This window comes from Anser anser, assembly GCF_964211835.1.
Source record: "Anser anser genome assembly, chromosome: 7".
In the NCBI taxonomy this organism is placed as follows: Eukaryota; Metazoa; Chordata; class Aves; order Anseriformes; family Anatidae; genus Anser; species Anser anser.
In genome coordinates, this window is record NC_139727.1 from 41,614,666 (window position 1) to 41,626,856 (window position 12,191).

At 38.7% G+C, this 12,191-nt stretch overlaps 1 protein-coding gene across 7 annotated transcripts in view; it reads left to right on the top strand.

The window, feature by feature from the left end:
- INPP5A (inositol polyphosphate-5-phosphatase A) overlaps positions 1–12,191 on the top strand; it is a 253,590-nt gene that overhangs the window by 211,956 nt on the left and 29,443 nt on the right. For all 7 annotated transcript variants that reach the window (XM_083843924.1, XM_083843925.1, XM_083843927.1 and 4 more), the window contains exons 10-11: positions 466–561; positions 893–967. In XM_083843924.1, the coding sequence (XP_083700050.1) occupies positions 466–561; positions 893–967 (171 nt within the window). The remainder of the gene's footprint in view (positions 1–465; positions 562–892; positions 968–12,191) is intronic.

Here is a 12,191-nt window from a genome sequence, read left to right on the forward strand (position 1 = left end):
TCACAAGGCAGAAGTTTTGGCAAATGAGTTAAGCTGCAAGACTCTAGTGCCAAAGTACTTATCAGCGTTTTAAAATGTGGTACATAAATAAGTAGTGCTGTGGAGTCATTAGCTGTAGGAAGTGGCTTTTGTGAATGTTTACAGTAATGTGTGATACAGTGTCAGACCTATGAAAGAACCTGTGTGCATGGCAATAAGTTAAATGAATATTTGCTTTATTTGATTGATACTTTCTTAATATTGTCTGTTTCTCTCCAAACAGTAATTTAGTGTATTATTTTAAATCCATCATGAGAGGAAATCACTTAAATAAGCAATGCTTCGTATTTTGACCTACAGCAAATCATACTTTCAGATGTCATTGGATCAGCACTTGAAGACACAAAGATTGATCAAGTTCTATAAAATGTGGTCTCATCTTTTGTTTAAACGTGTTTCCTTTTCTCCCTTTGTGTTTTTTATTAGACACTATGTGCGAAGGCTACAATGCAGACTATCCGGGCAGCTGACACAAATGAAGTAGTCAAGCTAATATTTCGTGAATCTGATAATGACAGAAAGGTAAACAACTTAATGCCCTCTGTACCCCCTGTGTAAATACAAACTCTGTTTAATGTTCACTTTCTTTTCTACAAAGAATGAATATAGTTGTTTCAAACTGATAATTTAAAGGGAGGGGTGGGATATAGATTGTCACACCTAATGCGCAGTTAATTGGATTTTTCTAACTGATTGCCAGTCAACCAAATGGCCAAGCTGACAAGGAGCTTTAGACACCTAGAGACATGTAGTTTTAAAGGTTTGCATGTATCTAAAAGGGTTGCTTCCAACAGCAGTGTATTAGATACCTGAATCCCAGAGCTTTGCTAACCTTTCTCCTCTATTTTTTTAGGTTATGCTACAATTAGAAAAGAAGCTTTTTGACTATTTTAATCAAGATGTTTTTAGAGATAACAATGGCACTGCGGTAAGTTCGTTACTAAACACTGTTGAAGGAATAAGTTGGAAACTCATATAAATTGTGTTTTTATCAGCCCTCTATCCTTATCAGTCCTCCTGTCTACAGAAAGAAAGGCTAATTCATCCAAGATGGTAACTGCTCCAACTTTCCTCCTTAATTAGCCAGTTATTTTGATTGCAGCTTCTTAATATCTTCATAACTTACCTTCTTTTTCATAGAAAAAATGTAAATGAAATGTGACCTTGTCCTCTCTGTCCTCTGTTTCCCATTTCTTCAAGCACACTTTCTTTACTTGTTCTTTTCTGTGCACTTCCTAATAACTTTAAAAAAAAGCCTTTAATGCAAAACTGCTCTGAAAATATCTGTGTCTTCTGAGTGTACAAAGAATAATAGAAATGTGTGAATAAATAAAATAGAAAGGTCAAACCCTGCAGCAGGCTAGCACTGTTTGGGCAGTCATATACAGTTTCATAAGCAGAGAAAGCAGACAGGGACCACTAGCCTTTTGATTTGTAATGAGGACTAGATTTTTTATGTGGAGAATGACTTTATATCTTCTTTAAAGTTATTTTATTTCAAAATATAGCCACTTCATTTTGGAAAATCTCTGTATCATTGCTTGGAGTTTTCTCAATTTCATTAAAGTTGCCTAGGAGTTTTGTATCTAAAAGAAAAACATGAAGCACCCATAATGATAAATGCAAAAAAAAAAAAAAAAAAAGTTAAGCACAGCGGATAGATACCTAGTGCATATGGGAGCCTTACTGAAGATTTAATTGACCTGACCCTCTGCTTATGGAAATTGGTCCAACTTCACTGACATCAGAACTAAGCTCCTTGTTTCAGATACAGGTCTGTCTACGTATGCATAAACTAAAAGCATTCACATGTTGAATATTCTGAGCTATACAAGTAGGGCAGGCTATGCCAGACAAACAAAACCTTTAGAAAACTGTGTGTTCTATGGAAACTGTTTGTCAACACAAAAACTGTGTGTTGTGCAGGCTGACAAGCTAGCGCAGTTTTCACATCTTTCCACATGGCACCTGAATTTTATCTTCTTTCCTCACACCCAGAATAAAGAAGACATGGGATTGAGCTTCTGTGTCTCAGCTTCTTGGAGAGTCCTCCAACTCTAGTTTTTGCTGTAGTCTGTACCAATTTCACAGTGTGCCTGCTCACAAAGTGTATTGCTACTTATTGCATAGGGAGGGAATGTATACTGGACCCATGGCTCTCCTATCTCTGTCTTCTTCTCTTCTACCTACAGCATGTTCTCTTGCTGTTCATAGACAGCCAGGTTGTTTGGAGAGCTGTCTGCAAGGATCCAGGGCAAGAAGGATAACCAAAGCCCCTTTACTCACCCTCTCTGTTTATAAGTTAACTCACACCTAGAAGGTTAATTCCATCAGAGAATCTGAGATCTCACTCATTTCTGAAGTCAGGAAAGTTGGATGAGTCAGATTCATGAGGAAAGTGAAGATGTTTCTTGTTTAAGCGTTTGTTGATGTCCATCCCATTCACTGGGACTGCTTTTCCTACTTAAAGCACATCTTTCATATGTGGCATATACCCACCACAAGAAATATCTGTGAGGCAAGGTATCTTAAAAACACAGTTACTGTGAGATAAGGTTTTGTTTGTTTGTTTGTTTGTTTGTTTTTAATTTAGAAGGTGAAAAAATCCTTGGGAAATACGTAGCAATTGTTTTTTCATTGATGTTTTTCAGTTTGGGGGATACTTAATACAGAGTAATAACACTAATCCCAATTCCAGTTTCTATAGGTAAATCATACGATTTTCCTCTACATCTATTGCTATTATATTTTAGCTTTTTTTGAAACAACTCAAATATTTGTCATGTTGATTTTTTTCCCCAATACATTATTGAAGCTGAGCAAAGCTATTCTTTTTGCTGCCATTTACCACATCCCTAGTGGTACTTCAGATGACTGCTGGTTGGCTTTACATATGTGGACACAGTGTGCAAAAGCACGGGCAGATTCCCACTTAAGCACATTCCATCTCAAAATCAGCAGTCATTTCATTCATGCATCAAGAAGCAGGAAATCTTCCAGATCAAACATGGAAGGAAAAGATAAACGATATAATGAGCCATTGGAGATAATCTAATCTTCATGGTCTAGTTAAACACGCAGCACCGTGATCACTAAAAACAAACTACCTATCTAAAAGGATAAATGTCTCTGTGCCGAATTCAACCCAAAAAATCCATCGCATCCTTCATCAACCGCCGGTCTTGTACCAGCCTGACAGAAATTTAATTCAAGCTGGCTCCTGAAAATAATTATTGTATTTTAAGAGTAGTAATCATTGGTCGGGACATGATTGAATGTGTCCATGCCTATTGACTTTTTCTATGATTTATAGCTTTGTTTAGTCGATATTCCCATCGAAATTGTATAATTAATTATAAGTGGGACTGTCAGGTCTGCAGGATGGAGTGCCCTGATGAGTATTTGGGAAGATTAAATTTTCCTTAGCTGTACCAATGCAAGGCTTGGGAATTTTCACAGCACTATGGCTGTTGGATAAAGATGTTTTCTGTGTGTTTAGCAACTGCTTTAGCTCAAAATCCATTGATTTTTCGAGTGTTTTTTTTTTTTTTATCAGTGTGATGTCTCTTCAGTAACAGTGGAATGTGTACTGATGTGACAAGACCTGACAAATATTTATTATCAACAGGCTACTTTATCATTGTCCATACACAGTTATTCCTTCTTTTTTACATTGTAATCAACAAAAAGAATCTTATAGATATAAGATATATTTATAGAAATAAGTATTTTTATGAAAAATCTGATGTAGATACAAATTATCTCTTTAACAGAAATTCAGTTTGAAACTCATGCAGTCATCTGTCAGGTCTAATTTTTCCAGACTTATATGTAGCTTATTCCAAATTTATCTTAGCAATTATCTGTATTTATCACCTTGAAGTGCAATAACAATTCTGTATCATTTTATTTCAAGAAATGAACACCCAGATTTATTAAACTGTTTAGGGACAGAAAAAAGAGAAAAGCTATTTGAAAGGAGCTGTAACATAATGCAGAACCATCTTGATACTTAATTTGTATGTTCAGAATTGTACATCAAGGTCGTAGTACCTCAGATGAACCAGGGCATAACTCTAGTAACTACTACAGAACTACCATGTCTAGATGCTATGGAGAAGGGAGTTACAGAATGGCAATCGAAATGCAAAAAGTGGGACGAAAGGAGGTACAACATCCAGCGTTTCACCTTAGTGTCACAACAATTACAGTTGAAGGAGTTGCTTTTGAGTTAAAAAAAGCTTAACACCTGTGACTTTGACAGTAGCATACAGCCAAGCTGTGCTGTACAGCACTGTTTGTGTTCTGCTCCGAAGACTTTCCTGTGAATGGTGGGCAAAGAAATGAGGCATCTCTAATCTGAGCTGCACCCTTCAAGAGGCGGAAGTCTCCGGCTGGTAACTCTGACCACATCCTAGCGACACCTCTTCTGTGCCCCTGTTCCTCACCCACCCAAAGAGCATGAGGGGCTCGCGCACAAGGGAGAATGTGGGGGATGCCTAAGCCTTCTGCACAGGCATCCTGAGTGGATCTGCAGTGCTGTCCACTATCCCTGACCTTACACACTCACCAGTATGTCATTCACACAAAACTTGGACGTATCTTTGGATTTGCCAGCTCTCAATTGAGTAAAATTATCATGCCAGCGGTTTCAGGAGAGTAGCATTGTGCAGGGAGTTCGTGAATAAATCTACACTTTTACAGCATTTTTTTCAAATTCCTTAATCATTTGTGATGAATCGGGGTATAACTGCTTTTTGGTTGGTTTGTTTGTTTTTTTTTTCAAAAAAAATCATCTTCTATTTGGGAGTTCAGCCTTAATTTTAAAATACTCAAAAGAAAAAGAAGGCAGAGATAATAATTTAATGAAAAATAGTGATCATGTTATTGATCTATGCAAAAGAAGCACGAGTTAAATGCTATTTCTTCAGTAGTCAGTTAAATAAATACATAAGAAGACCTTAAAAACTCTTCATGACTACAGAAGAATGATTAAATCATTAGGAATCATTTTATAATCTTTAACCACAGTCAGAAATGAGAAATGGGTCATACATTCATGTATTTCATATTAAACATATTAAGGAATCAATCCAGATGGAAACTAATGTATTGTCCTTAAGATTTTGACCATTACTGTGTAATGAAAGTAGTCCGTGAATTAATTTTCTTAAGAGTTAGACGTGATGTTATTTCCACTAAAATCATAATCTGTTTTGTCCGTTGATGTTCATGGAAACTGGTGACTAATTATGTATCTGCTTGCGCTGCCTTCCCTGCTTCCTGCTTGTTCCTGAGCAGGTGGCCTGTCCTATGCTGCTGGCTTCAGCTCTCACAGAGACGCCTGCCCTGACAGTCTGTTTTGTCAGCTGCTCCCCCTGCCTCTCTTAACTTGGAGGTAGAAGAAGTTAGACTGAGGGTACCAGCTGTCCAGTTACTCCGGGGTAATCAGATAGTTCAGAGGACACTGTTGCATTATCACACGCTGTCAGCATTAATTTCAAAACAGATGCAAGATAGTTATGCAGGAAAGCACAGTGATCTCCAGCCTATATATACCACAAAATGGAAGTGGTTCTATTTATTATCTTACTATTACAATGAAAAAAAAAAAAAAAAGAGCTTCATGTTATCAGTGGTCAAATATCTTTTAGTCATCCTTATAATGCAGAGAACAAACAGTAAATTTCTACAGTGAACACTGTCTTTATTCAATGGCTATGTTATGAACAACAAAATCAGTCTTTGAAGGTAGATTCCCTTTATTCTGTGTCTGTTTAGCTTTGACAGATAGGATACAATATGAGAAGAAAATTGTAATGTGCTATAAAAATGGGTTGAATTATAAAGGTCTTGTTCTCCCTATGACAAGAAATGATCAAAAGGGATCTGTTATTATACTAATTAACCTAGAGGTGTTTCTACAAACAGTTGAGGCAAACATACTTTTAAATTATAAGTAACTTGATTGTGTTTTTTATTTTAATATTCCTGGGAAATCCTGAAAGGATATGGGCATCAAGAAGAAAGGGTTAGCCCATCAGGGACCTTTATTAAGCTTTTTGTGAGAATACGTGCACTCATGAAGGTTAAGGATCTGGCATCACTGAAAATGTATTAATCAACAGACAAGATATAGCACAATGCACTCTTCCCAATGGCCTTGGCTCTGACCCTTTTAAAGATAATGGGAATACTGTCCACTAAGAACTAGATTAGGACGATCAAGTGCATTTCATCAGGGTTTGACTTGAACCATGATCCCAGAGGTGAAAAGGCAGAGGTTTATCCACTGAGCCAACCAGCCCTTGTCCAGATAAAATCTTGAATATGATGTATAAGGGCAAATTAGGATGGAGGAAGGAAATTGATTGCCTAGGATCATTGTTACCTAGGACTGGTCATAAGGAAATCCTATGCATCCTGAAACTGCCTCTTTTATTTAAGGTGGTCATCTGAGATGCCTGATTTTCATAAAGATGCAGGTAGGGAAATGGCTTTATGCTCTCCTCCTCTACTCATGAAAAGGTATTCCCATGCTAGGAATTGCATTTGCTTATGCAAAGTAGTGTTAGTGTTTAGTTGACGTGCCATTGGATACACTGCAGAATGAGTAATGACAAAGATCAGGAATATTACCAATAAATTCTTCATACTAACAAATCTTAGTGTACATCTAGATTGCAAGGAGGAGTCAAATTGGATGTGCTGGGTTAGCTGTTCACTGCCAAATTTCTGGTCCAGGTAAACAAGTTATTCTGCTGTAGAATTTGCCCGTATTACAAAGGTAGAAATCATATTTCATGACCCTTTGTCCTCTTGTCCTGTTCTACACAGCCAATGCAAGTCCAAAGGCTAATTCGGGTGTACTATATGTATTTTTTTAGCCATTGGCCCTTGTTTAAGTATTGTCTAAAGAGCAAGTCCAGCATCTGTATTTGCGCTCTGTAATCTAGCCTGTGGTCAGCATGATCTGCTAACATGGTTTGGCCTAAGGGCACTCCTTTTAACCTTCATGGGATCCAAGAGGATATCTAGAGAGGCACTGTTTGCATTTGTATTATGGTCCTCAAGAGTTTATGGATCTCACTGTCACCCCTTACAGGTAATACTTGCGCATATAGAAAAGCACCCAACCTGAACTTTCACATGTTGCCTGAAGTCTTTGGCAATCCAAATAAAGATAGAAAGGTGCTTAATATTTTTTACCCTGAGTCTCTGCAACAGCCAAATCCTTTTACATTTTCCAGGCATGCCTGATAACCTCATTGTAGTTTTATATGAGATGTAAGACTGAAGGATACTTCTGTACAAAAGATACGGCTTGAGATGAGAGCAGGATGTCAGTCGCAAGGAAGCAGACATGAGTTCACGTCCTGCTGCCCCTTCCTGGGCAGCCCTGCCAGCAGGCTCTGGCAGTTCCAAAGATGTAAGGGTATGAATTTGAATCCCCTCTGGGAAAGAAGCCCTGCAAACGCAGGTGTCTGGAAGTCTCGGGTGATGTTTCAGGGTGCCCGGTTGCCTGCAGGGGCAGCGGGGCCGCTGACCCCGCAGCAGGACACCAGACACACCAGCGCCTCTGGGGTCCAGCCCGTCTGCAGGACCTGCAGGTCAGCTCACCCTGCCGGGGGCCTGGCTCAGGGGGTTCAGCCTCAGTGTGAGTTTCGCCCAGCTGAGAAGCAAGGGTCTTAGTCTTTACTCAGAAAAGGTTTTTTATCATTCTGCAATACTAAAACTGTGTTGTACGTGTTTTTATGCTTTTCTGAAATTGCAGTTGCAGACTGACAGCACAACACATGCCACTATTAACTGCCTGGTGGTATAAATCCATGTTATGTTTCACAGTAAAAGATGTAAAATTTAACAAAATAATACACTAGATCTGTCACTTTTGCAAGCAGGATACTCCTAATTAAAATCTTGTATTGTTAAAGTTGGCAACAACCCAGTCTTTCTTGCCATTTTGAAGGAGGCATATATTACAAGCTGTTGTTCAGTTTATGAATTACAATAATGTTCAAGTGTCTATTTCTGTAAACTTTTGAAGAAAGGCAATTTGCATAAATGCAGTTTTGCAGAGTTACTTTTTTTAAATCAGTGCAAGCACAGGAATCCCAGGAGAGGGAGTGACAAAAGCCACTTTTTACTATTAGAAGATAAGTGGAGTGCATGCAGACTTTCCCCGGGTGGTAAAGTCCCTGAGAACTGCTGCTCGCCATGGCTGCTCTCACTGTGCGTTGGTATCCAAAGGATCACCCAGTCAGTACCGGGTGCGCAGTTGGTCAGTACTGGGTGCGCATGCTGGGGCACAGGATGATGGAGCTGTAGTCGCGGTGTTTGAAAGCAGTGAAAATACGTGCAGCGTTTCGGATGCTTGGGCTCTTCCTTGGGCACTGTGGAGCTGAGGGACAGAATGCGATTTGCTTCTGCAGAGCGGTTTTGGTGAAGAGCTCTGGGGATGTCAGTGGCCCTTTCGTTGTCAGCAGAATGTGAATGGGGATAACTGTTGCTGCATGGTGAGAGTTTGTGCTCAACCCTGCTGAGTGCTTTTAACTTCTTAACTAGTTTATTCTTTGCACGTGGTTAACTGTAGTCTCCTTACTGAGAACTAATTACCTGAATAATACAACAGGATTCTGAATTAGTTTTCTTAAAACAACAAAAATATCCCAGAATGAGATCTGGACTCTGCTGCGTGTTACTGAGCAGAGGGATGACTGAGCACTGGGGAACTGCTAGCAGGGTGTTGAACTTCAAAGCTTATCCATGCTAGTGGTTTCAGCGTGAAGTCAATGTACTTGGATTCAAAGGGTCCAGACAGGACAATTAAGAAAAACAGGATAATATGCAGAATACAAGCATGTGATATTTCAACAGGGGCCACAAACTCTGCTGGAAAATTTAAGGGGTATGTAATTAGAGAAGTTTGAAGGAGCTGTTCTATCCAAATCAGCGTTGATGTGTGTGTGTATTATGGGACCAACAAGGTACTAAATGTCTTACAGAATGAAAAATGCTGCTTTACATGAACTTCTAGAAATGCCTGTCTTAGGCCCTTTTTCGCTACCTGAAAGCCCTGAGTCTTGAGCACATTCTTCTGCAGCGTGCCAGGATCTTACTCTGCCCTACCCAACAACTGAACACATCACCACTTTGCAAATCAATCACCGAAGTCAAAATCACCACTGCTTTTCCACAGCCGCTCTCACAGTGTTTCTCCACCAGGAAAGGAGTGGTGCCCGTGTGGTGCTCAGCACTCAGGTTGTGTGAGCACAGCCCTCTGCCTGGGCCCTGCAGTGCAAATCAGGCTAGGGGAGCAAGAGGAATGTGCAAATGGGAAACTCGGCAAGGAAAAGGGAGCTGCAATGAGGCAGAGCCAATAGCAGTCTCCAGTAATTTCTCTAGTGATCAATAGATTTCAAGAGAAACTATGGTTCTTTCTAAACATTTTAAGCAACCTAAATATTTCTGTAACAGAAATACTATTTTAAAATACATTTTCCAGTCCAGTTGTCTGAAAAAGTTGGCATACTTGCTTGAAAATATACATGTCCTTTAAAGTGCCAGAATGTCTCCTGAGAGAGACACATATATTGTCAAAACAAGAACAAAACGTTTTTCTGAGTGAACTTCCAGTGAAATAAAAAGTTTTCTGATTTAGTACAGGCACAGGGAGCCTTTGGCACCACCCGTGCCTAACTCTTCTAATGCTAAGAAAAGTATATTTGGTGCAGTTTTTCTGTGTGCCATATATCCACATTCATGTGGAGTTGATGATTTGACAACACTGCCATTCAGGATGTACAGACAGACTCTCAGAAATGTGCAGAAATGCAATGATATACAAAAGTAGTGTTAAGTGGTGTGCTTATATTCAATATGTATATATATTATTATTTTTTGCTATGAAACCTGATTTTAAAGAATGGCTTTATGAGAAAAGGAAAATTAAGATTCAAAATAGATAGTAATGGATAATTTTACTAAGTCTAAGCTAGAGAAAACAGTAGCTTTAAATAATGCCAGAGCAGAGTTGTGTGTAACATTTTCACAGATAGATGGGAGGGATCAGTATATCCACAGACGTTTATTTGAAGTCAGTAGACTGCTGAATCACTTTCTAAATATTTTTTTCTCAGCTGGAAAGCTGGATTAGATTGCTGTATTTCCAAAGTCTTTTGAAAAAAGTGCATGCCATACAAGTCTGGCAAAGGGGTTTACAGTGACCACTGACCATGTATTTTAATTCTCTGAGGTCATTTCTGTATGCTTATCTACTTTTTTTTTGGTCTGAAACTTCATTTCCCTTTCACAGCTGTGAATTCTCTGGTGGGCCCTGGAGATGGATTTGATAAATGCTGCTAATATCACCTTCTGATCTAACAATGCTCTGACTTTGGTCTGTAGGTCTTGATGAGTAATTGCCGTTGTTCTACTCCAATGACTGAATTAAGTTGCCCTGTTTTAAAGGGTTCATACTTGTGTGATTTTAGCCAAGGTGGCCTACCAAGCATACCGATGGACATTGACCTTTTCAGAGTGCCTCATTGCTTTAAACTGAAGCAAGCAAAATTACCTTGATTTCTACAACTGGCTAAACTCTGTTACAGTCCTTTGGTTTCTATCAAGCTAAACAATACCCACATGTAGTGTTCCAGATGAATGTTATCTTTGGCCAGAATGCCCACTGCTTTCCATATACAGCCCCAGCAGCTACAGGGACAGTGGACTGAGCTCGGTTCCAGCCCTGGGGTGAGGGAGTTCACTGGAATACCAATAGGAAAGATTGCAGTGTTGAGCCATCAATCCAGTCTTGCCCACTGGCACACGGGTTCTGCAGACTGTGCCTGTGCAGGACGGAAAAACAACAGTTCTGATAATTCCCTTGGGAGGTGATGGGCACCGCAGCTGATACAGGCAACAGACATAAAGGTTTTCAATTCTACTCTTATTAAATAGGGAATATTCTTTAATGCAAATGCAATCATTCTTTAATTCTGTGCAAAGAACTTCATTGATATCAAGTTGATTCCCATGTAGGTCAATAGGAGCTTGAGTATGCAAACCAATTGAAGTATTTAGCTCATGCAGTTTATGAAACAAAAATATATAACTTCAGACTGTGAAATCGCATTGATAGATTTAGCCTGTTTTTTAAAACAATATTCTTCCCTATGATTTTTTTTTTGTCACAGTCACAGGCCAGTGGATGTGTACTCTGTGCATTCTTAATCATGCTGCATCTGTATTCCCCGAGGTGTATCGTCTCTTTGTCTCACAGAGTATCGACTAACTATAGTTGTATTACTCACATGTATGGATGGCATTTTCATTTGGAAGATGTTAATCAAATGTTCATGTTGGGCTGGTAGCTGGATATTGTAAACGAAATATCTTGACAGAATATCAGCAACTCAATGGTTAGAGCAGATAAAACAGCCCTTACATAATCCTTGCAATATTTTATGTATGAATACATAGGTGAAATTGAGTTTGGGAAAAAAAAAGTAAAAAGAAAAGTCTTGTGAACTTGTGACAAATAGTTCTAGAATTAGCTTCCAGACACAGCATTTTAAAATCTCTATGCAATTGTTCAAATTACCCCACAACATCATGTAACACCATAAAGATTTGCTTCTTAAAGATGACCATGTAATTAGTAAATTAAATGGAACAATATATTGATTTTTAGGCTTTAAACTGATTTTTTTTTGTCATTTCTAAGTCATTTAGAGTGAGCAGACATATTCACGTTTACTACTATGGCAATGATATTCACAATGCTATTTAATGTACCATATGTAAGCAAGTGAGAAATCTGTGCTGAAAATATCCATGAATAGATTTTTTTTAAAATACGGTGCATATGCTTTAAAAATAAAGACATTGTCCTGTAATATTTTGACTGCTTTTCTGTATCAGGTGGCGTACATTAATTTTCATTAATTATCTGTAGTGCTAAGGAGCACCAGACACCCATGTACGTACCTGCCATAAAGCAGATGTAATGAATTGGTGCCTGTGCCAAGTCTCTTTCCTTCTCTTCAAGTTGGGTTGAAGGAAAGTAGCATCTATAATTGTGATAAGGCCTAGGTTTTCTTCACCAGTAATCTTGCGTTTTGAGATTGCAGGCTTGAATGAGAACCAAAGTG